Source organism: Heterodontus francisci, chromosome 12 (assembly GCF_036365525.1).
Source record: "Heterodontus francisci isolate sHetFra1 chromosome 12, sHetFra1.hap1, whole genome shotgun sequence".
NCBI lineage: Eukaryota > Metazoa > Chordata > Chondrichthyes > Heterodontiformes > Heterodontidae > Heterodontus > Heterodontus francisci.
The window spans coordinates 105,500,167-105,523,632 of NC_090382.1; the positions used below are offsets into that span (position 1 = coordinate 105,500,167).

Below are 23,466 nucleotides of genomic sequence, written 5' to 3' on the forward strand. Positions count from 1 at the left end.
CTGACTCAGAAAATTGTGGGTTCAAGATCCACTCCAGAACCCGGAGCACATAATCCAGCTGACGCTCCAGTACAGTACTGAGGGAGTGCTGCACTGTCAGAAATGCCATCATTTGGATGAGACAATAAACCGAGACCCCTTCTGCCCTCTCCAGTGGGCATAGAAGATCCCATGGCTGCTATTTCAAGAGCAGAGACGTTCTCCCCAGTATCCTGACCAATATTTATCCCTCAACCAATACCACTTTTTACAAAAAAAAGTCTCATTATCTCATAGCTGTGTGGGAGTTTGCTGTGTACAAATTGGCTGCCATGCTCCCTATATTACCCCAGTGAGTATGCTTCAAAAGTAATTAATTGGTTGTAAAGCATTTTGGGACGTCCTGAGGCTGTAAAAGACGCTATATAAATGCGAGTCTGTCTTTTACTTTTAAAAGCCAGCCATCGTTTCTCCCCACCACCCCCCCCACCCCCGTCCATTCCTCCTCACCGCCTTCAAAATCAGGAAATAAATTCACGTAGTGAGTGTTACAGTGTTATTGTCGGGAGTAATTCAGTGACGTCCTTTCATTGTGTTGTTTGTTCCTTTACCCCATTAGGTGCACTGAATGAGATGGTGACGCACCCAGGGTATTACTCTGATCTGGTGCAGGAGTCTGTGGGCAAGTATAACTTGGCCACCGAGGAGATCGAGAGGGATCTGCATCGCTCGATGCCCGAGCACCCAGCCTTTCAGAACGAGATGGGCATTGCCGCCCTGCGGAGGGTGCTGACTGCTTATGCATTCCGCAACCCCAACATCGGGTACTGCCAGGTGATTACACCCCCCCCCCCCCCCCCCACCCCACTCCCCCCAATCCCAGCAGCACAGGCACCTTCTCGGCATTGGGTGGTACTTGTGCTCATGTTCAGTTCTAGCGCGGAGCAACTTCCGGCCACCTGGCACGGCATTGGTTGTTCCACCTGGTGCAGTATTGCAGAAGATAAACTGCAGGTACAGAGTCTGTGTTTTGCACTAAATACAGAGCAAATTGTAGCAGCGTTTGCTCAAAGCATTTAGCAAAGTGTAGGCTGTTCGCAAATAGTGGGTGCTGTATCCTTAAGGATCATTGTGCATGTTGCCAATGTGTTTGATGCGGGTAGATAGTTTGGCGAGGCCATTTTAAGGGGACCGCTCCTCTACTTTTTGGTTAAGGGAGAGTTGAGTGGCATGTCATAACCAGCTCTCCTCTCTCTCTTTGGTTAACTATTGGGCTGGAGAGGGCATCACAGCCCAACATGCACACGCACACATGCAAACATACACCTTCCCATCACCCTTTTCTTATTTCAGGAGTATTGACGCAAGTTGTGATGCCCCAACTAGCTGCTCAGCTGAGATCAGCTTACACGGGGATTGTATGCTGAGATTGTCCTGGGTCCCAGGACACTTGGCGCTCCCTTAACCAGCTGAGCCATTTCCTGCCATTACATCTTCACTGCTTCATTGTTTGGAGACCTTCTCTCTTTCTGTATGTTGAGTGTTCCTCTGACGGGCTAGATTCTGACCTTTGTCTCCTTGCTCTTTGCAGGCCATGAATATTGTCACCTCAGTCCTGTTACTATACTGTAATGAAGAAGAAGCTTTCTGGCTCCTGATTGCACTCTGTGAACGGATGCTGCCTGATTACTACAACACCAGGGTAGTCGGTGAGTTGAAACAGTCCTTTGCCTTCAGCCTGGGCACTGCACCTCAGGGAAGATATATTGTCCTTGGAGGGGGTGCAGCACAGATTCACCAGAAGGTTACCAGGGCTAAAAGCGTTACATTATGGGGAGATGTTGTATATGCTAGACTTAAATTCTCTCAAACATCGAAGATATTAAGGGGTGATCTGATTGAGGTGTTTAAGATTATTGAAGGAGTTGATAGGCTAGGTAGAGAGAAACTATTTCCCCTCATCTCTGTCCTAAATGGGCGACCCCTTATTTTTAAATAGTGACCCCTAGTTCTCGGTTCTTCCACAAGAGGAAACATCCTTTCCACATCTACCCTGTCAAGACTGTTCAGAATCTTGTATATTTTAATCAAGTCGCCTCTTACTCTTCTAAATTCCAGCGGATACACGCCTAGCCTGTCCAACCATTCCTCATAAGACTCTGAGCGGTATGTTTACGGTTAGGGGAGTTGTGTTGGAATCCCAAACCAGTAGAACAAGGCAATCTGTCAAGAGTTGTTGCACATTGGAGCAATAAAGAAGGATGGTGATGGGATGATTTTTTTTCTTGTGTTTTTTGGCAGGTGCGCTGGTGGATCAGGGTGTGTTTGAGGACCTGACACGGGAGCACCTTCCCCTTCTCTATGAGTGGATGCAGGAGCTGGGTGTTATCAGCACCATCTCTCTCTCCTGGTTCCTGACGCTCTTCCTCAGTGTCATGCCATTTGAAAGCGCCGTGGTGGTGGTTGACTGCTTCTTCTACGAGGGGATCAAGGTTATCTTCCAGGTGTCGCTTGCAGTGCTGGAGGCCAATATGGAGAAGCTATTAAACTGCTCTGATGAGGGGGAGGCCATGACCATCCTCGGCAGGTGACTGACTGACTGACTGGCTTGGCCTATGCTCAGCCAACCCCAACCAAACTAGGTCACGTGCTGCGCTAGGAGAATTGTAGGTATTTTCATAGAATCTTACAGTACAGAAGGAGGCCACTTGTCCCATCATTGCTTGTGCTGGATCTTTGAAAAGAGCTATCCAATTATTCCTGCTGCTCTTGCTCTTTGCCCATAGCCCTGTAAATATTTCCTTTTCAGATATTTATCCAGTTATCTTTTGAAAGTTACTATTGAATCTGCTTCCACTGCCCTTTCAAGCAATACATTCCAGATCACAGGAACAAATTCGACAGTTAGATTTTTGGGTTTCATTTTATCAGTATTAGGTTTGATGGGACAGTGTAGAGGGAGTTTTACTCTGTATTTGACCCATGCTGTACCTGTCCTGGGAGTGTCTGGGACAGTGTAGAGGGAGTTTTACTCTGTATCTAACCCTGTGTTGTACCTCCCCTGGGAGTGTTTGATGGGGACAGTGTAGAGGGAGCTTTACTTTTTTATCTTGACACTGGCACGAGCTGCCCAAACTTGGGAATTGTTCCATCCCTTAAATGTGAACCTTGAGCTTAAAATTTGTTCCAAAAACACTGTCTAAATGTTGGTTACTGTACCTGTGCAGTCATTTGTTCCTGAAAATAAATTTACTTTTTCCCTAATTCAGGTACCTGGACAATGTTTGCAACCAGCAGAGTGCTTCACCGCCCATCCCACATCTGCATGCTTTACTCACTAATGGCAATGATGTTCCACCACAAATAGACATCTTTGAACTGATTAAGTCGTCATATGAGGTGAGTAGCTCGTTATGATGAGGACCTTCCCTGGAATTAAATTGTTTGCTCCTTCTGGGCTACTCCATTTTTTTTGTGTGAAGATGTTGACGTGTTCTGCAAGAAAATTTGATGGGCTAGTTGACTGAGCAGGATGGCTCATCCCCTCCAAGCATCCCCCACCCCCCTCCTCCTCCTCCAATCCCACTTGTTAACTAATCTGCTAACACACAGGCCCCTGAAATTTGTGGGAGTTCTTGTCGGGAGGAAGTTGCAACTGCAGCTGATTCCTTCCCCCACACCATTGGACTTTAAAGGGTCTTTGCAAATGGGGTGGGGAGAATGTTGGCATAACCAAGTGTTTCTCCCCAACTCGCTGAAGTTCCTGGCCCTGGGGGGAAATCGTGCTTCAAACAAGGGATCAGTCTTCAAGGGGGATCACAGGCCCTGAAATTCCTAGGATTGGGTTGTTGGAAATGTTGCTTCCATCCAATCCAACCTAGGAATTTCAGGGCCTAGGATTCCTCTGAAAACTGGCCCCTTGTTTGAGACACCAAAGGGCCTGATGCCGGCCTTGGAAGTTTTACTGCAGCTGGTGGCAGCTTCCTCGGGAGAGGTCTGTGGTTGTTGGGTGGGGGGAATGGAATAAACGGGGTGAGATCACCTATCTCAGGAACAACTTTGTTCTGTGTTTAGAAATTCGGGTCAACCAGAGCAGATGCCATTGAGCAGATGCGATTCAAGCAGAGGTTGAAGGTCATACAGACGCTGGAGGACACAGCCAAACGGAGTGTGGTAAGCAAACGGTTATTCCACAGTCTTGAAACCAACTGGTCGATTACAACACGCCCATGTAACGAAAAGGACGGTGAACCATTGGGGCATTTTTTTTATTCATTCTTGGGATGTGGGTGTTGCTGGCAAGTCCAGATTTATTGTCCATCCCTAATTGTCCTTGAGAAGGTGATTGCGAGCTGCCTTCTTGAACTGCTGCAGTCCGTGTGGTGTAGGTACGCCCACTGTGCTGTTAGGAAGGGAGTTCCAGGTTTTTGATCCAGCGACAGTGAAGGAACAGCGATGTATTTCCATGTCAGAATGGTGTGTGGCTTGGAGGGAAATCTGCGGGTGGTGGCGTTCCCTTGCGTCTGCTGCCCATGTCCTTCTAGGTGGTAGAGGTCGCCGGTTTGGAGGGTTCTGTCGAGAAAGGCTTGGCATGTTACTGCAGTGCATCCTGTAGATGATACACACTGCTGCCACTGTGCGTCGGTGGTGGAGGAAGTGAATGTTGAAGGTGGTAGATGGGATGTCAATCAAGCGGGCTGCTTTGTCCTGGATGGCGTCGAGCTTCTCGAGTGTTGTTGGAGCTGCACCCATCCAGGCAAGCGCGGAAAGGAATTACCAGGATGTTGCCCGCATTGAGAGGTTGCAGTTGTCGGTAGAGGTGGAGCAGGCTGTGGCACTTTTCTGTCTGGAGAAGAGAAGAAGATTAAGTGGAGACCTGTTCCTCGCTATGGCCCAACAGGTCTGAGTGACAGCTGGATCCAGGATGTTGATTGGGAATCTGGTGCTCAACAACTTGATTTACTAAGCTGAAGGAATCACTCATGTAAGCACAGATTAGAATTCTTTTTCATTATTTTCATTTCTACCTATACAGACGGAGACTTGCACAGCAGGTATTTCACAATATTGAGAAAGAATTTTAGCTAATTAGCTGACCAAGTTCCCGGAGCAGAAAAGGTTAAGAGGTGACCTAGAGGTCTTTAAGATGATGAGAGGTTTTGATAGAGAAAAATAATTCCCTCTGGCGAGTGGGTCAATAACTAGTGGTTATAGATTTAAAATCATTGGCAAATGGTCTAGAGGGGAGATGAGAAGAAATGTTATTAAAAAGAGAGTTGTCGGGATCTGAACAGATTCCGTAAATAATTTTAAAAGTGACTTGGGCAGGTACTTGAGGATGAAAAACTTACAGGGTTACAGCTAAAAACCGGGAATTTGGGGCTATACATGACTGCTCTTTCAAAGAGATAGCATAGGCACAATGGGCCAAATGGCCTCCTTCTATGTTGAGGATTCTATGACGTGCCTTTTTTTTTAAAAAAAAAAGAAAATTGCGAAGTTTAGTCAGGCATTTTCCATGCTGCATTTCAAATGACACCAAAGGTTAATATTGTGGAAATGTTGATGAAATTGAAGACCAGTTCAGCTAAAATCCCTACTGTGTGGTAAAAATTAGATTCCTCTTTCTTCCCACTACACTGTTGCCACCTCCTATCTCAGCCAAGTTGACTGTCGGTGCTCTATTTGACCATGGGTTTGAATCATGCATGAGGACAATGTTTGCTTGTTTGGTTTACCTACCCCAGAGCTCCCTACAATAGTGACACTCTCAAGCTCAATACAGACCAGTGTCAAACTTGGGGAGTTTGCTAGATTTTGTGCTGGAGCATTGTAAGGTGCATTTACAATCTGAACTATTTGGGGGGGTGGGGATGCACATCCGCCAGTTTTATTACTAGTTTAAATTTAATTTCATGTCTCCAGAAAATCAGTATTGCTAGCCACAGAAAGAAAACTGGACAAACCAGTTATTAAGCCTTATTTTAACCTTGTGTTGCTAAAAGCTACCAAGGAAGGAAGGAAGAAAGAATGAACTTGCATTTATATAGCACCTGTCTTAACTTTGGGACATCCCAAAGCACTTTACAGCCAATTAGGTACTTTTGAAGCGTAGTCACTGTTTGTAATGTAGGAAACACAACAGCCAATTTACACACAGCATGCTCCCAGCAATGTGATAATAGCCAGATAATCATTTTTTTTAAGTGATGTTGGTTGAGGTTTAAATATTGGCCAGGGCATGAAGGAGAACTCCCCTGCTCCTCTTCTAAACTGCGGTCACGGAATCTTTTAACCTCCACCTGAGAGGGCAGACAGGGCCTCGGTTTAATGTCTCATCCGAAAGATGGCACCTCTGACAGTGTAGCATTCCCTCAGTACTAGAGTGTTGGCCTGGATTTTGACTCAAGTGTCTGGAGTCGACCTTGAACCCGCAACCTCTGACTCCAAGGTGGCAGTGCCACGGCTGAACCTTAGTGGTCTAACTTGAGTTTGATGCAGGCTCAACTTTCCATGCACTGTCCTCTCATGTCTTAATCACAGCCCCTGTTATATTCCAGAAAGCCAGTTAGTGAAGGATGGAACTGGAGCCACTCCTTACACTTATATAAGCATTTATTTACAGAGTTACACATTACAAGCATACACCTCCTAAGCCAACAATCACAGTTTCCGTCCGTGTCTATTTAAGGGGGCACAAGTGAATCTACAGTTAATGCCCACCACCTGCATGCAATTAAACAGAATTAATATACAATTAACATTCTGCATTCTTATTTCACACACATTCTCTTCTGAGTGAGATTGATGAGTTACAACAACCTACAAGAATGTAGTGATTTTTGTAGAAATCTGTGCACACCAAAGTGCAGCTTGTTTCTCTCCTTCACTGACAAATTCTATATTTTCTTTTGTGTTTGTCTCCAGGTGCGAGCTATCCTGACGGACACTGCTTTCAGTATCGAGGAACTGGAGGAACTCTACGTACTTTTCAAGGTCAGCAGATGTGTAATACGATAACTCAATCACTCATTTAACTGTCAGATTAGAACTTTATAAATCATTGGTTAGACCACAACTGGAACATTGTGGACAACCCCTTAGAAGGGGTACAGAGAAGTTTTACCAGGCTATTACTAGGAATAAGAAGGGGTTGGAAAAGTTAGGACTGTTCTCCTTGGAACAGAGAAGGTTAAGAGCTGACCTAATAAAGGCTTTAGGAGCATAGGACACAAGCCTGTATCAAGCCTGTGCCCTCAGTACCTTGCTCTATGGCAGCGAGGCCTGGACAACGTATGTTAGCCAAGAGTGACGTCTCAATTCATTCCATCTACGCTGCCTCCGGAGAATCCTTGGCATCAGGTGGCAGGACCGTATCTCCAACACAGAAGTCCTCGAGGTGGCCAACACCCCCAGCTTATGCACTCTACTGAGCCAGCGGCGCTTGAGATGGCTTGGCCATGTGAGCCGCATGGAAGATGGCAGGATCCCCAAGGACACTTTGTACAGCGAGCTCGCCACTGGTATCAGACCCACCGGCCATCCATGTCTCCGCTTTAAAGACATCTGCAAACGCAACATGATGTCCTGTGACATTGATCACAAGTCGTGGGAGTCAGTTGCCAGCGATTGCCAGAGCTGGCGGGCAGCCATAAAGGCGGGGCTAAAGTGTGGCGAGTCAAAGAGACTTAGCAGTTGGCAGGAAAAAGGACAGAAGCACAAGGAGAGAGCCAACTGTGTAACAGCCCTGACAACCAATTTTTTCTGTAGCACCTGTTGAAGAGTCTGTCACTCTAGTATTGGCCTTTATAGCCACTCCAGGCGCTGCTTCACAAACCACTGACCACCTCCCGAGACAAGGAGGCCAAAGAAGAAGAAGAAGAAGAAGAAGCAGCAGCAGCATAGGAACAGGAGGAGGCCATTCAGCCCCTCGAGCCTGTTCCACCATTCAATGAGATAATGGCTGATCTGTGACCTAACTCCATATACTTGCCTTTGCCCCATATCCCCTCATACCTTTTGTTAACAAAAATTTACCACCTCAGTTTTTAGGATCAATTGCTGTTTGTAGAAGTGTGTTCCAGACTTCTACCAGCTTCTGCGTGTCGAAGTGTTTCCTAGCTTCATTCCTGAAAGGTCCAGCACTAATTTGTAGACTATAGCCTTCCCCTAGTCCTAGACTCCCCAGCCAGCAGAAATGGTTTCTCTCCATCAGCCCTGTCTGTCCCCTTTAATATCTTGAAAACTTTGATCAAATCACCCTGGATCTTCTAAATTCCAGGGAATACAATCCTAGTTTATGTAAGAGCAAAGTACTGGGAATACTAGAAATCTGAAAGAAAAAGAACATGCTGGAAATACTCAACAGTTCTGGAAGCATCTGTGGAGAGAGAAACAGTATGACAATTGGTCTTGGACCTAAAATGTCAACTCTGTTTCTCTGTCCGCATGCTATCAGACCTGCTGAGTATTTCCTACATTTTCTGTTTTTGTCCTAGTTTGTGTAATCTCTCCTCGTAATTTAACCCTTGGAGTCCAGGTATCATTCTAGTAAATCTATACTGCACTCCCTCCAAGGCCAATATATCCTTTCTAAGTTATGGTGCCCAGAACTGCTCACAGTAACTCCAGGTGTGGTCTTACCAGGGCTTTGTGTAGCTGAAGGATGACTTCTACCCCCTTGTATTTTAGTTCTCTAGCAATAAAGCGTGGAAGCCTATTAGCCTTTTTGATTATTCTGTGTACCTGTTCATGATATTTTATTGATCTGTGGACCTGAACCCCCAAGTCTCTTTGGGCCTTTGCAATTTCTAGCTTTTCGCCATTTCGAAAGTACCCTGTTATATCCTTTTTAGGTCCAAATTGGATGACCTCACATTTGCCAACATTGAAATCCAATTGCCACAAGTTTGTCATTCACTTAATCTAGCACTCACCTTTTTTTTGTATCCTTCCATCTGCACTGCTTACAATGCTACCTATCTTTGTGTCATCTGCAAACTTGGATGTGTAGCTTTCTACCCTATCATCTCAGATCATTAATAAATGCAGTGAATAGTTGAGGCCCCAATACAGATCCTTGTGGGACACTGCTAGTCACATTTTGCCATTATCCCTACTCTCTGTCTCCTGCTGATTTCCTAACTAGGTTAAATGCCTTCGGGAAGCCCATATAAATAATATCTATAGGTATTCCCCAGTCCACTACTTTAGTTGCCTCTTCAAAAAATTCATTCAGGTTTGTCAGGCATGACCTACCCTTTACAAATCCATACTGGCGCTCTCCGATCAGCTGAAAATTTTCAAGGTGTTCAGTCACCCTATCCTTAATTATAGACTCGAGTAATTTCCTGACAACAGATGTTCGGCTAACTGGTCTATAATTCTCTGGCTTAGTCAGCAGAGTGACATGCACGATTTTCCAATCTAAAGGAATGGTTTCTGAATTGAGAGAACTTTGGAAGATTATAGTTTGGGCATCAAGGGCAATTAGGGATGGGCAACAAATGCTGGCATTGCCTGCGATGCCCACATCCCATGAAACAAATAAAAAATTAAGTCTGCAATGTTCTCTTCCTCTTAAACCCTGGGATGGAAACCATCTGCTCCTGGGGATTTGTCACTCTTTAATGCCATTACTTTCTTCATTAATGTTATTTTGCTTATGTTAATTTTGGTGAGTCCCTGTTCCTGATTCAGTATTTGATTTTTAAGGTGATGAGAGGTTTTGATGGAGTAGAATCAGTCATTTACAGCACAGAAGGTGGCCATGTGGCCCATCAAGTGGATAAAGCAAAACTATTCCCTCTAATGGGTTGACCAATAACCAGAGGTCTTTGGTTCAAAATCATTGGCAAAAGATCTGGAGCGGAGATAAAGGGAAATGTTTGCACTCGGAGGGTTGTCGGGATCTGGAATGCTCTACCTGAAAACGTGGCAGAAGATAAATCCATAAATAATTTTAAAAGGGAGTTGGATAGGTAGTTGAGGATGGGGAACTTGCAGGGTAAAGAACAAAAAGCAGAGATGTGGCAGTAAGTGAGACTGCTCTTTCAAAGAGCTAGCACAGGTACGATGGGCTGAATGACCAACCTCTGTGCTGTAAGTTTCTATGATCCTATAACACCAATAACTTACATTTATATAGGGCCTTTAATGTAATAAAACATTCCAGGGTACTTCACAGGAGCATTATAGAACACTGAGTCATATTAGGCCAGATGACCAAAAGCTTGATCAAAGGGGCATCTTAAAGAAGGAAGGAGAGAAAGGGAAACGGAGAGATAGAGGGAGGGAATTCCAGAGCTTAGGGCCGCCAGTGGTGGAATGATTAAAATGAGGAATCCTCGAGGGAAGGAGATTATAGAGATAGGGAGGGGTGAGGGCATGGAATGATTTGAAAACAAGGTTGAGGATTTTAAAATTGAGGAGTTGCTTGACTGGATGCCAGTGTAAATCAGCAAGCATCGGGATGATGGATGAGCGGGATGTAGTGAGTTTGGACATGGGCAGCAGAGTTTTGGATGTCCTCAAGTTTGCAGAGGGGAGAACGTGGGAGACTAAGGAAGTGGAAATAAGCAGTCTTAGTGACGGCGGGGATCTGTGGTTGTGAACAGTCTGGATCAGCCTTAAAGAGTTGCCAGGGAGAGGGATGGAGTCGGTGGTGAGGGAACAGAGTTTGTGATGGGGATGGAAGACAATGGACTGAATTTGTTCTGACGACGGGGTCCCATTGGTGGGCCGGAAGGGGTGGGGGGGAAGGCCCGCCTCTGCTCTCCATCGGACCCCCGTTGCAATTCCACAGTGGGCAGGCGATTCACTGCCTGCCATCCAGGATGCTGTCCCTTTAAGAGATGAGCTCCCGCCTCCGAGCTGCCAGCCAATTGAAAGGCCAGCAGCTCTGCAGTACAGGCACCGCGAGTAGGAGTAGTGACCACTGCAGGAGGCCCTGCAGTACCCAAGAGTCCAGAGCACCCGGGAGCGCTAAGTGGGGTTGGGGTCGCCGGGAACATTCAGGCAGGCCCTGGCGACGGGATGGGGGTGACGATTGCCATCAGGGGCCCTGGATCACCCCCCAAGGGAGAGAATCGCCCGACCCCGCTAGGAGGCCGCCAGCCACAAGGGTCTAAACTGGCAGGCGTCGGGAAGGCGATGGGCACTCAGCACCCCACCTCCCACCCCCAGAACTCCTGCCTTCTGACACCTCGCCTCCACTCCCATCCCGAGGGGTCACATAAAATTCAGACCAATGGCTTCTTTGTTCCCAATATTTAATTGGAGGAAATTTCTGCTCATCCAGTACTGGATGTCGGACAAGTAGTCGGACCATTTAGAGACAGAGGAGGGGTCAAGAGCGGCGGAGGAGAGGTAGAGCTGGGTATCGTCAGCATAGATGTGGAGACCAACGCCATGGCTTCAGACAATATCACCAAGGGGCAGCATGCGGATGAGAAAAATGAGGGTCCAAGGAGAAATGCTTCAGGAATGGCAGAAATAATTACAGAAGTGAGAAGAAAAGCCATTGCAGGTGATCCTCTGGTTACGACTGGATAGATACAAATGAAACCAGGCAAGTACAGTTCCACCCAGCCAGAGGACGATGGAGAGGCATTGGTGGTCAACTGTATCAATTAAAAAGAAATAAATAGAAAGCACCAAGGGATTAGGGGGAATGAGGAATTGAAGGAAATTAGTATTAGTAAGAACATTGTATTGGAGAAATTAATGGGGCTGAAGGTTGATAAGTCCCCAGGACATTATATTCTACATCCTAGAGTGTTGAAAGAGGTAGCTATGGAGATAGTGAATGCATTGGTGATCATCTTCCAAAATTCTATAGATTCTGGAGCGGTTCCTGCAGATTGGAAGGTTGCAAATGTCACCCCACTATCTAAGAAGGGAGGGAGAGAGAAAACGGGGAATTACAGACCTGTTAGCCTAACATCAGGCATTGGGAATATGCCAGAATCTATTCTAATGGATGTGATAACTGGACACTTGGATAATAATGATCTGATTGGACATCATCAACATGGATTTATGAATGGGAAATCACGTTTGAGGAACCTGTTGGAGTTTTTTGAGGATGTTGCTAACAGAATTGATAAAGGGGAGTCAGTGGACGTGGTATACTTGGATTTTCAGAAGGCTTTTGATAAAGTCCCCCACAGGAGGTTGGTTAGCAAAATTAAAGCACATGGGATAGGAGGTAATATACTGGCATGGATTAAGGATTGGTTAACAGTCAGAAAGCAGAGAGTAGGAGTAAACGAGTCATTCTCACGTTGGCAGGCTGTGACTAGTGGGGTACCACAAGGATCTGTGCTTGGGCCCCAGCTGTTCACAATATATATCAATGATTTGGATGTGGGGATTAAATGTAATATTTCCAAGTTTGCGGATGACACAATACTAGGTGGGAATGTGTGTTGTGAGGAAGATGCAAAGCGGCTTCAAGGGGATTTGGACAGACTTAATGTGTGGGCAAGAATGTGGCAGATGGAATATAATATGGAAAACGTTATCCACTTTGGTAGGAGGAATAGATGTGCAGAGTATTTCTTAAATGGTAAGAGATTAGCAAGTGTAGATGTACAAAGGGACCTGGGTGTCCTTGTCAATAAGTTACTGAAAGCTAACATGCAGGTGCAGCAAGCAATTGGGAATGCTAATTGTTTGTTGGCTTTATCGCAAGAGGATTTGAGTACAGGGGAGTAGTAAAGTCTTGTTTCAATTGTATAGAACCTTGGTTAGACTGCACTTGGAGTACTGTGTGCAGTTTTGGTCCCCTTGCCTTAGGAAGGATATCATTGCCTTAGAGGGAGTGCAATGAAGGTTCACCAGACTTTTTACCGGGGTGGTGGGACTGTCCTATAAAGTGAGATTGGGGAAACTGGGCCTGTATTCTCGAGAGTTTTGAAAAATGAGAGGTGATTTCATTGAAACCTACAAAATACTTAAAGGGATAGAAAGGGTAGATGCAGCAAAGATGTTTCCCCTAGTTGGGGGCTGTCGAACCCGGAGACACAATTCCAAAATAAGGGGGAAGCCACTTAGGACAGAGATGAGGAGAAATTTCTTTACTCAGAGGGTTGTGAATCTTTGGAATTCTCTACCCCAGAGGGCTGTGAAAGCTTAGTTATTGAGTATGTTTGAAGCAGAGATTGACCGATTTCTAAATACAAATGACAGAAGGGGATATGGGGATAGTGTGGGAAAAAGGGATTGAAGTGGATGATCAGCCATGATCGTGTTGAATGGCAGAGCAGGCTCGATGGGCTGAATGGCCTACTCCTGCTCCTGTGTTCCTACGCATCAGGTCAGTTGGTATCTGAAAGAGGAAGTGTTAGGCCATGAAGTTGAAAGTTCGGGTTCCCTTCCTGGAAATGTGAACCTGTCCTTTTTCGAACCTGCTGCTTATAGAGAATCATCGAATATTACAGCACAAGAGGAGGCCATTTAGCCCATTGTGCCTGTGCTGGCTCTTTGAAAGAACTGTAAAAATTTAGTCCAGCTTTTCCCCATAACCCTGACAATCAGTCTTCAAGCCCTTACGTGTCCAGTTGCCTTTTGAAAGCTCCTGTCGAATCTGATTCCACCACCCTTTCAGGAATCTCTTTCCAGGTATTAACAACCCTTTTTGTGAAAAAAATTCTCCTCATTTCCCCAGTCGTTCTTTTGCTAGTTATTTTAATTCTATAACCTCCTGTTTACTGACCCACTCGCCAGATGAAGCAGATTCTAAAGTATCAAAACCCCTCATAATTTTGAATGCCTCCATTAGGTCACCCCTTCTCCCACTCTGCTTGACGGGGAACAATTCTAGCTTTCAAATCTCTCCATATAATTGAACCCCCTCAACCCTGGTAACCATTCTCTATACCCTTTACAGCATCATGACATCCTTCCTAAACTATGGAGCCTAGAATTGTACACAGTACTCCAGGCCTAACCGGAGATTTGAAAAGGTTTAGCATGATTTCCACCTTCTCGAGGAGCAACTGGGGGATGGGCAATAACTGCCAACCTTTCCAGCAACACCCACATCCCCCGAATCATTTTTCCTTGTTCATATCAGTGTCTTACAGTTGACACACAGAGGAGAGTCTGGTATCAGGTTGGATTTGAGCTGATAGCTCTGAGGTGGGAGGAAAACCCTATAAATATCTGCTGGTTCTTGTCTTGATTTCTTTTTACATATTTATAGATGCAGAGATAGGAGTTGGCACTCTTTTGTGTCTCTCCATCAGAAGCAGCTTCACAGCCCAGTAACACCTTGATTTTAAAAGCCTCATTTTTGTTTACAAATCCCATGGCCTTGCCCTTCCCTATCTCTGTAATCTTCCCAGCCCTAAAACTCTCCGAAATATCTGCATTCCTCCAATTCTGGCCTCTATACACATTCCTGATTTTAATCGCTCCACCATTGGTGGTGCCTTCAGCTGCCTGGACCCTAAGCTCTGGGATCCCCTCCCGAAACCTCTCCGCCTCTCACTCTTTAAGGCACTCCTTAAAACCCACCTCTTTGGCCAAGCTTTCAGTCAGCTGCCCGAATATCCCTTTGTGACTCAGTGTTGATTTTATTGTTTGATAATGCTCCTGTGATGTACTTTGGACGTTTTACTATGTTAAAGCCACGATCTAAATGGAAGTCGTTACATCAATGGTGTTTTCTTTCCCCCTCAGGCCAAGCACATGATGAGCTGTTACTGGGGTGGGAGCAGCAGTGCAGCGGAGAGACGTGACCTCAGCCAACCGTACCTGGAGCAGTATCGCATCGATGCAGAGCAGTTCAGCGAGCTCTTCGTGGCTCTCTCGCCGTGGACCTGCGGATTACACTCTCAGGTCCTTGCTGGGCGCATGTTCCGCCTCTTGGACCAGAACAAAGACTCGCTCATCAGCTTCAAGGAGTTCGTCACCGGGCTGAGTACGTGCTCATTTTCCACTCCTCTCCTGAAAGTGTCCCCACTAACACACCAAGTGAATGTTCTTTGTGTGTTAGTCTAGAACTAGGACAGGAAGTGGAGTTGAGTTTAGAAGCTCAGCCATGATCTTATTAAATGGCACAGCAGACTGTCCGGCCCACTGCTGCTCCTATTTCGTATGCACCTGATGGGAGGAGAAGGGAGGTCCCGATGCGGTTAGCCTGTTAAAGGAGGGGTAAATGTGCCTGTTTTTATTTGAGTGTCAGCCATGGCTCAGGGGTAGTGCCCTCACCTCTGAGTCAGAAAGTTGTAGCTTCAAGCCCCGCTGCAGAGGTTTGTGTCCTTAATCGAGGCCGACACAGTGCCAAAATTTAGGGAGTGCTACACTCTCGAGGTGCCATCTTTCAAGTGAGATGCTAAATGGAGGCTCTGTCTACCCTGTTCATGTAAAAGATGCCACAGGTCTATGAAGAAGAGCAGGGGAGCTCTCCCTGGTGTCCTGGCCGATGTTTATCCCTCAACCAACACCACTGAAACATTATCTGAGTGTTTATCACTGTTGTTTGTGGGAGCTTGTCATTCACAAACTGGTTACCATGGTTACCACTAGTTACTGTACAACAGTGACCAGACTTCAAAAGTCCTTCATTGGCTGTAAAGCACTTTGAGACATTCTGAGGCTGTGAAAGGCGTGTAGAAAAGCAATGAATCTATCTTCTAATTCCCTCCTCAAATCAATAGGGTTCATAGACATTGAATGGCAGATGGCACAGATTTATTCGGCATACGATAATTAAACGAACACTTAATAACACTTGCAACAAAACCTTGAGTTTAGCTGGAGAATACAAACCAATTCCAAACTCGCTCTACAGACTGATCGATCTTAACCAAATTCTAAACCATCTGTTCCAACGTTCAGTTTTTATATCTTCCTTTCACCCCCTTCTATGTCAGTCCTGACAAATAGGTCACAGAGCTGAAATGTTAACTCTGTTTGTCTCTGTCTCTCTAAAGATGCTGCCAGACCACTGTTAATATTTCAGTATTTGAAATGTATTCACTGTTTTAATGTAGGAAACACACTCCTTGTATGCACAGTAGGGCCTTCCAGTATCTTAACCCAAGTGCCCTTACGTCATGGGGAGATAGTGGTGTAGTGGTAATGTCACTGAACTAGTAATCCAGAGGCCCAGGCTAATGCCCTGTGGAATTAAATTTCAATTAATAAAAATCTGGAATTGACAGCTAGTCTCCGTGATGGTGCCACAAAACTATCATGGATTGTCGTTAAAAAAAAAAAACAATCTGGTTCACTAATGTCTTTTAGGGAAGGAAATCTGTCGTTACCGGGTCTGGCCTGCATGTGACTCCAGACCCACAGCAATGTGGTTGACTCCTAACTGCCCTCTCAAATGGCCTAGAAAGACACTCAGTTCAACGACAATTAGGGATAGGCAACAAATGCTGGTCTTCCCAGAGACGCCCACACCCCATGAAAGAATTTTTAAAAAATGTCTGAATCCAGGGGTTTGATCATGGAGCTTGACTCTGTATGCATATCTTAATCAGTCCAGATGTTGCCAGAACCAATTGCAGTATATTCCTGCCCTGGCTTACCTCAGCTAATGCTTCACCGTATAGAAACATAATTTGGTTTGCACAGTTCAGCAGCAGACCACCTGTGACCCCACGAAAAAAGACTTGCATTTTTATAGCACCTTTCACAACCTCAGGACTTCCCAAGTGCGTTACAGTTGATGAAGTACTTCTGAAGTGTAGTCACTGTTATAAGCAACGTGGCAGCCAATTTGCACACAGCACGTTCCCACAAACAGGAATATGATAATGACCAGATAATCTGTTAATGTTGGTATTGACCAGGACGCCAGGGATAACTCCCCTGCTCTTCTTCAAAATAATAGTTGCAGGAAATTTTTTTTAACGCCATTTGAGGCAGTGGATGGGGCTTCGGTTTACCGTTTCATCCGAAAGGCGGCACCTCCGACACTGTAGCACTCCTTCAGTGCTGCACTGGAGTGTCAGCCTAGATTTTGTGCTCACAGCTCTGGAGTTAACTGTAACCAAATAAAGTGTGAGGTGATGGGCAATTGAAGGTCTGGCTTTGTGTAACTTGGGTTTTATTTGCTAGGTGGAATGTACCACGGTGACCTCATAGAGAAGCTGAAGACGTTATACAGATTGCACCTGCCACCAGGTAAGATGAAGATTAGTGAACCTCTTCATGCACTCATCTGCTGTATTCGCCACATTCCTTCAATCGTTGCATGGTAATATTTTTCCAGGCAGTTCCCATCTGGAATGTACTGACTCATATTTGAGTCCAGTGCCTATGGAACTGAACAGATCCTAGTACATTGCTGCATTCTTATTATGTGTATGTAACACTGGACAATGAACACTAGACAGGATATTTGACTGTGGAAGGCACCACAACTGAACCTGTTCCTGTCTGTTCCCAATGCACAATTTGCAGCAGGAATCACGAAATAGTGATCAGGAAAGGCAGCACTGGGTGAAATACTTTCTCTCCAAGTTATATCTGCTCTTAACTACATCTCGGCGAAGATGGGAAAGGACTGGTCATTTAACCTAGAGCCTTCCTGGTGTGGGTCATACTACACTGTGGAAAGAGCTCATGACAATGGTAGCCTAGTGCTTATGGCACTGGACTAACAGCCCACAGGCCGTGAATTCAAATCCCACCCTGGAAAATTGTGAAATTGAATTTGATACATTTTGGAGCTAGCACCAGATTGTTGCTTAAAAACCCCATTGGTTCACTAATGTCCATCAAGAAAAGGAGTCCAATCACACACTACATGGTTGCCCCGTGATGCCTTCAGGACAACTGGGGAAGGAACGTTCAAAGTTCTAAGTTCAGCACGGTTTTGTGAAGGGTAGGTCGTGCCTCACAAACCTTATTGAGTTTTTCGAGAAGGTGACCAAACAGATGGATGAGGGTAAAGCAGTGGGTGTGGTGTATATGGATTTCAGTAAGGCGTTTGATAAGGTTCCCCAGGGTAGGCTATTGCAGAAAATACGGAAGTATGGGGTTGAAGGTGATTCAGAGCTTTGGATCAGAAATTGGCTAGCTGAAAGAAGACAGAGGATGGTGGTTGATGGCAAATGTTCATCCTGGAGTTTAGTTACTAGTGGTGTACCGCAAGGATCTGTTTTGGGGCCACTGCTGTTTGTCATTTTTATAAATGACCTGGATGAGGGTGTAGAAGGGTGGGTTAGTAAATTTGCGGATGACACGAAGGTCGGTGGAGTTGTGGATAGTGCCGAAGGATGTTGTAGGGTACAGAGGGACATAGATAGGCTGCAGAGCTGGGCTGAGAGATGGCAAATGGAGTTTAATGCGGAAAAGTGCGAGGTGATTCACTTTGGAAGGAGTAACAGGAATGCAGAGTACTGGGCTAATGGGAAGATTCTTGGTAGTGTAGATGAACTGAGAGATCTTGGTGTTCAGGTGCATAAATCCCTGAAGGTTGTTACCCAGGTTAATAGGGCTGTTAAGAAGGCATATGGTGTGTTAGCTTTTATTAGTAGGGGGATCGAGTTTCGGAGCCACGAGGTCATGCTGCAGCTGTACAAAACTCTGGTGAGACCGCACCTGGAGTATTGCGTGCAGTTCTGGTCACCGCATTATAGGAAGGATGTGGAAGCTATGGAAAGGGTGCAGAGGAGATTTACTAGGATGTTACAAAAACAAGAAATGCTGGATTCACTCAGCAGGTCTGGCAGCATCTGTGGAAAGAGAAGCAGAGTTAACGTTTCGGGTCAGTGACCCTTCTTCGGAACTGACAAATATTAGAAAAGTCACAGATTATAAACAAGTGAGGTGGGGGTTGGGCAAGAGATAACAAAGGAGAAGGTGCAGATTGGACCAGGCCACATAGCTGACCAAAAGGTCACAGAGCAAAGGCAAACAATATGTTAATGGTGTTTTGAAAGAGAAAGCATTAGTACAGATTAGGTGTGAATATACTGAATATAGAACATCAGCAAGTGCAAACCTGAAGAAAAACAACCTGAAAAAAACAGTGGGTAAGCAAACTGAACAAACTAAGATGAAATGAAATAAATGCAAAAAATGTAAAAAGGAATGCAAAAAAAAGGAAGAAAAAATAACTAAAAATGACTAAAAATGAAAGTAAAGTGGGGGGCTGTCATGCTCTGAAATTATTGAACTCAATTTTCAGTCCGGCAGGCTGTAGTGTGCCTAATCGGTAGATGAGATGCTGTTCCTCGAGCTTGCGTTGATGTTCACTGGAACACTGCAGCAATCCCAGGACAGAGATGTGAGCATGAGAGCAGGGGGGAGTGTTGAAATGGCAAGCAACCGGAAGCTCAGGGTCCTGCTTGCGGACTGAGCGGAGATGTTCCGCAAAGCGGTCACCCAGTCTGCGCTTGGTCTCCCCAATGTAGAGGAGACCACACTGTGAGCAGCGAATACAGTATACTACATTGAAAGAAGTACAAGTAAATCGCTGCTTCACCTGAAAGGAGTGTTTGGGACCTGGGATAGTGAGGAGAGAGGAGGTAAAGAACCGTGACAGGGTTCCCCTTGTCCTCACTATTCATCCCACCAGCCTCCATATCCAAAGGATCATCCTCCGCCATTTTCGCCACCTCCAGCGTGATGCCACTACCAGTCGCATCTTCCCCTCCCTTCCCCTGTCAGCATTCCGAAGGGATCGTTCCCTCCGCGACACCCTGGTCCACTCCTCCATTACCCCCACCACCTCGTCCCCGTCCCAGGGCACCTTCCCTTGCAATCGCAGGAGGTGTAATACCTGCCCATTTACCTCCTTCAGAGCATGACAGCCCCCCACTTTACTTTCATTTTTAGTCATTTTTAGTTATTTTTTCTTCCTTTTTTTTGCATTCCTTTTTACATTTTTTGCATTTATTTCATTTCATCTTAGTTTGTTCAGTTTGCTTACCCACTGTTTTTTTCAGGTTGTTTTTCTTCAGGTTTGCACTTGCTGATGTTCTATATTCAGTATATTCACACCTAATCTGTACTAATGCTTTGTCTTTCAAAACACCATTAACATATTGTTTGCCTTTGCTCCGTGACCTTTTGGTCAGCTATGTGGCCTGGTCCAATCTGCACCTTCTCCTTTGTTATCTCTTGCCCAACCCCCACCTCACTTGTTTATAATCTGTGACTTTTCTAATATTTGTCAGTTCCGAAGAAGGGTCACTGACCCGAAACGTTAACTCTGCTTCTCTTTCCACAGATGCTGCCAGACCTGCTGAGTGAATCCAGCATTTCTTGTTTTTGTTTCAGATTTCCAGCATCCGCAGTATTTTGCTTTTATTTTACTAGGATGTTGCCTGGTATGGAGGGAAGGTCTTACGAGGAAAGGCTGAGGGACTTGAGGTTGTTTTCGTTGGAGAGAAGGAGGAGGAGAGGTGACTTAATAGAGACATATAAGATAATCAGAGGGTTAGATAGGGTGGATAGTGAGAGTCTTTTTCCTCAGATGGTGATGGCAAACACGAGGGGACATAGCTTTAAGTTGAGGGGTGATAGATATAGGACAGATGTCAGAGGTAGTTTCTTTACTCAGAGAGTAGTAGGGGCGTGGAACGCCCTGCCTGCAACAGTAGTAGACTCGCCAACTTTAAGGGCATTTATGTGGTCATTGGATAGACTTATGGATGAAAATGGAATAGTGTAGGTCAGATGGTTTCACAGGTCGGCGCAACATCGAGGGCCGAAGGGCCTGTACTGCGCTGTAATGTTCTAATTCTAATTCTTCACATTAAATGGCAAATGTGTGTATCATTTTTAAATGCCAGGAGCTTTGTGGTACAACTCTTTGCTGCATGGGATGGTTGTGTCCAGTGTAGAGTCAGGACTTCACCCCCCCCCCCCCCCCACCCCTTTTGCAATCTGGTTTCACAACCCCTGTTTTTCTTATCCAGCTCTTTGGCCAGAGGAAGAATCAGCACTGGAAGCTGCTCAATACTTCATAGACGATCCCTTGGCTGATGTATCACATGGTATGTGTGTAAAGCACTTCCTTTACATTTTTCACGACTTCTACCTTTATCCCCTAAGAGATTAACTGACAGTTTGCACAAGCAAGTGGTTAGAGTGGTAGAATCATACAGCACAGAAAGAGGCCATTTGGCCCATCGTGCCTGTGCCTGCTCTTTAAAAGAGCTATCCAAGTTAGCCCCATAGTCTTACAAATTCAGCACATGTCCAATTGCCTTATTAAAAGTTTCAGGTGGTGCGTCCATATTATAACACAACTCTGCGTGGAACAATCTTGGGCTAGCTATGTAGCATCCAAAAGTGGGCATTTCAGTAACAGTGCAAGAACGTTTGTAACGGTTTTAGTAAAATACCTTCCAGAAGGACAGACCATTGACTGCAGATTCTGCTCCGGGGTTTAATAATGCAGTGGATATGAAATTCTCAAATGTCATCCTCTTAAACTGTGGAAAGACTCCCAACAACAGGCACAGATTCCATCCTTAATTTCAGTTGTGTCTGAGCTGTTGTTACCTGTCTGGTGGTGGAATCATAGGGACAGGAGGAGGCCATTCAGTCCTTCCAGCCTGTTCTACCATTCAGTCCTTCCAGCCTGTTCTACCATTCAGTCAGACCACGGCTGAACTTCTCCTCAACTCCATTTACTCAGCGTCACATCATATCCCTTACGCAGGAAAAAAAATCCGGCAATTGCAGTCTTGAAAACTCCAACTGACCCCCAGTATCCACAGCCTTTTGAGGGAGAAAGTTCCAGATTTGCACTCCCTTGTGTGAAAATGTGCTCCCTGACTTCACTCCTGAATGGTCTAACTGTTTTTAAGATTGTGCCTCTTATTCTGGATTCCCTCACCAGAGGAAATAGTTTCTCTCAGTCTACCCTGTTGAATCCCTTTATCATTTTAATAAAATGTTCTTGATAGCAACATTAGACTGGAGGGAGACACTTCTGGGGGAGGGGGGGGGGGCGGGAATATGTTGAGTTACAAGACTGAAGAACAAATTGGACAGAGCTCCTTTCTGTTCAGTAGTTTCATCTGCTGTGGTGATGATTTTGTTGAAGGAAATATTTGAAAGTTCTGGGAGAGGGAAGAACTTAAAGAAAAATATTAAATTGAAATTAAAAAAAAAAACAAAAATAAGCTTGTATAGAAAATTCATTCTCATTTTTTATTATCCGTAAGGTGTTGTTTATGCATCTGGGGTTCAATCAAAGAATTTGAATCATAGAATTTTACAGCACAGAAATTGGCCATTCAGCCCATTGTCCCTGCACCAACTCTTTGAAAGAGTTATCCAATTAGTCCCACTCCCCAAAATTGCCATTCAGATTCTCAGAGTGAACTTTACTCCTTTTTAAAGGGGTAATGATGATGGAACGATGATGCCAGCTGTGATTCAGACAGCGGGGAGTGCTGACAGTATATTTATTGCAGTACCTCATGAGCATCAGGCTTCAGCTGCACACTTTCTTAATGGCTTGGATTTTGTGGTAGTAATAATAAAGGGGCTATTGGTTCTCACTGTTCTTGAAGTGTAAATTGGACAGCAACTTCCAGCATCTGCACAAGCCATTCGGTCCATCTCATCCTGTGGTGGCTCTTTGAAAGAGCTATCCAATGTGCCGTTAAATGTGGGAATCAGGATGTTGCCTGCTCCTCATAATAGTGTCTCGCTGAGAGACTCTGCATTGAAACATGTGAAACACTTAAATAGATACCCACAAAACCCTCCAGGAAAAGCTAGGTTTCATCCATTCCAGTGTAAATGGATCTTTAAAGTATTAATCAGTGCCAAACAATCACTCTGGCCTTGAAAATTAACTTTTACAAGTATGGAGTCTCATTCCTTCAGATTTTACTTATTGTTGGAGAGTTTGAAGATTTAAAAAAAACAGGACTGCTGGAATCCTGAACATAAAACAGCAAATACACAACAGGTCTGTCAGGGGAATGGCAGGTTGGCACTCTGAAATGGGTTCTGAGGAAGGGTCAATTCCTCGAAGAACAGCTCTTTTCAACTTCTGTTGACTGTAATTGTGAATGATGTGTGTGGTGGCTGTTTTAATAGAGCGCTGCAATCATTAGAAGATGATAAGATTCTTAATTCTGTCCCGATTTATCCCTGTCGCTTGTCTCCACTGACTCACCTCTAGTTTCTTTTCCTCTTTTTACAATATAGCAACATACCTCTTGTCAGACATGGATTTCCTCCTCAGCTATGGGGCTTCAGGTTTGTGAACAATAGAATCTTGCTTCTTTCCTGCATTAATTTTTTCAATCTCTACTTTTTTTTCTACCATCTCGTAGATCTCATATTCAATTGAGATGTTCTGCTGGTTTTGGTGAGTTGGTTACTGGGGTGTGAAAGCTTCCTGAGTTTTAATTCATTGAAAAGCCTTTGGGGTTAAAGGACTCACATTTATATAGCACCTTTCACATCCTTAGGATGTCCGAAAGTGCTGTAGAGCCAGTGAATGACTAGTCACTGTTGTAATCTAGGCAAATACGGCAGCCAATTTGCACA

General features: G+C 45.0%; 1 protein-coding gene across 2 annotated transcripts in view; it reads left to right on the forward strand.

Moving 5' to 3' along the window:
• The window catches only part of LOC137376045 (TBC1 domain family member 9B-like), a 61,567-nt gene that overhangs the window by 24,952 nt on the left and 13,149 nt on the right, over positions 1–23,466 (forward strand). Inside the window, exons 10-19 of one of the 2 annotated variants that reach the window (XM_068044021.1) lie at positions 599–813; positions 1,571–1,688; positions 2,281–2,566; positions 3,249–3,378; positions 4,054–4,152; positions 6,907–6,975; positions 14,665–14,905; positions 17,056–17,121; positions 20,868–20,945; positions 23,122–23,172. In XM_068044021.1, coding sequence (XP_067900122.1) covers positions 599–813; positions 1,571–1,688; positions 2,281–2,566; positions 3,249–3,378; positions 4,054–4,152; positions 6,907–6,975; positions 14,665–14,905; positions 17,056–17,121; positions 20,868–20,945; positions 23,122–23,172 — 1,353 coding nt within the window. The remainder of the gene's footprint in view (positions 1–598; positions 814–1,570; positions 1,689–2,280; positions 2,567–3,248; positions 3,379–4,053; positions 4,153–6,906; positions 6,976–14,664; positions 14,906–17,055; positions 17,122–20,867; positions 20,946–23,121; positions 23,173–23,466) is intronic. The other variant, XM_068044022.1, reaches the window with a different exon arrangement.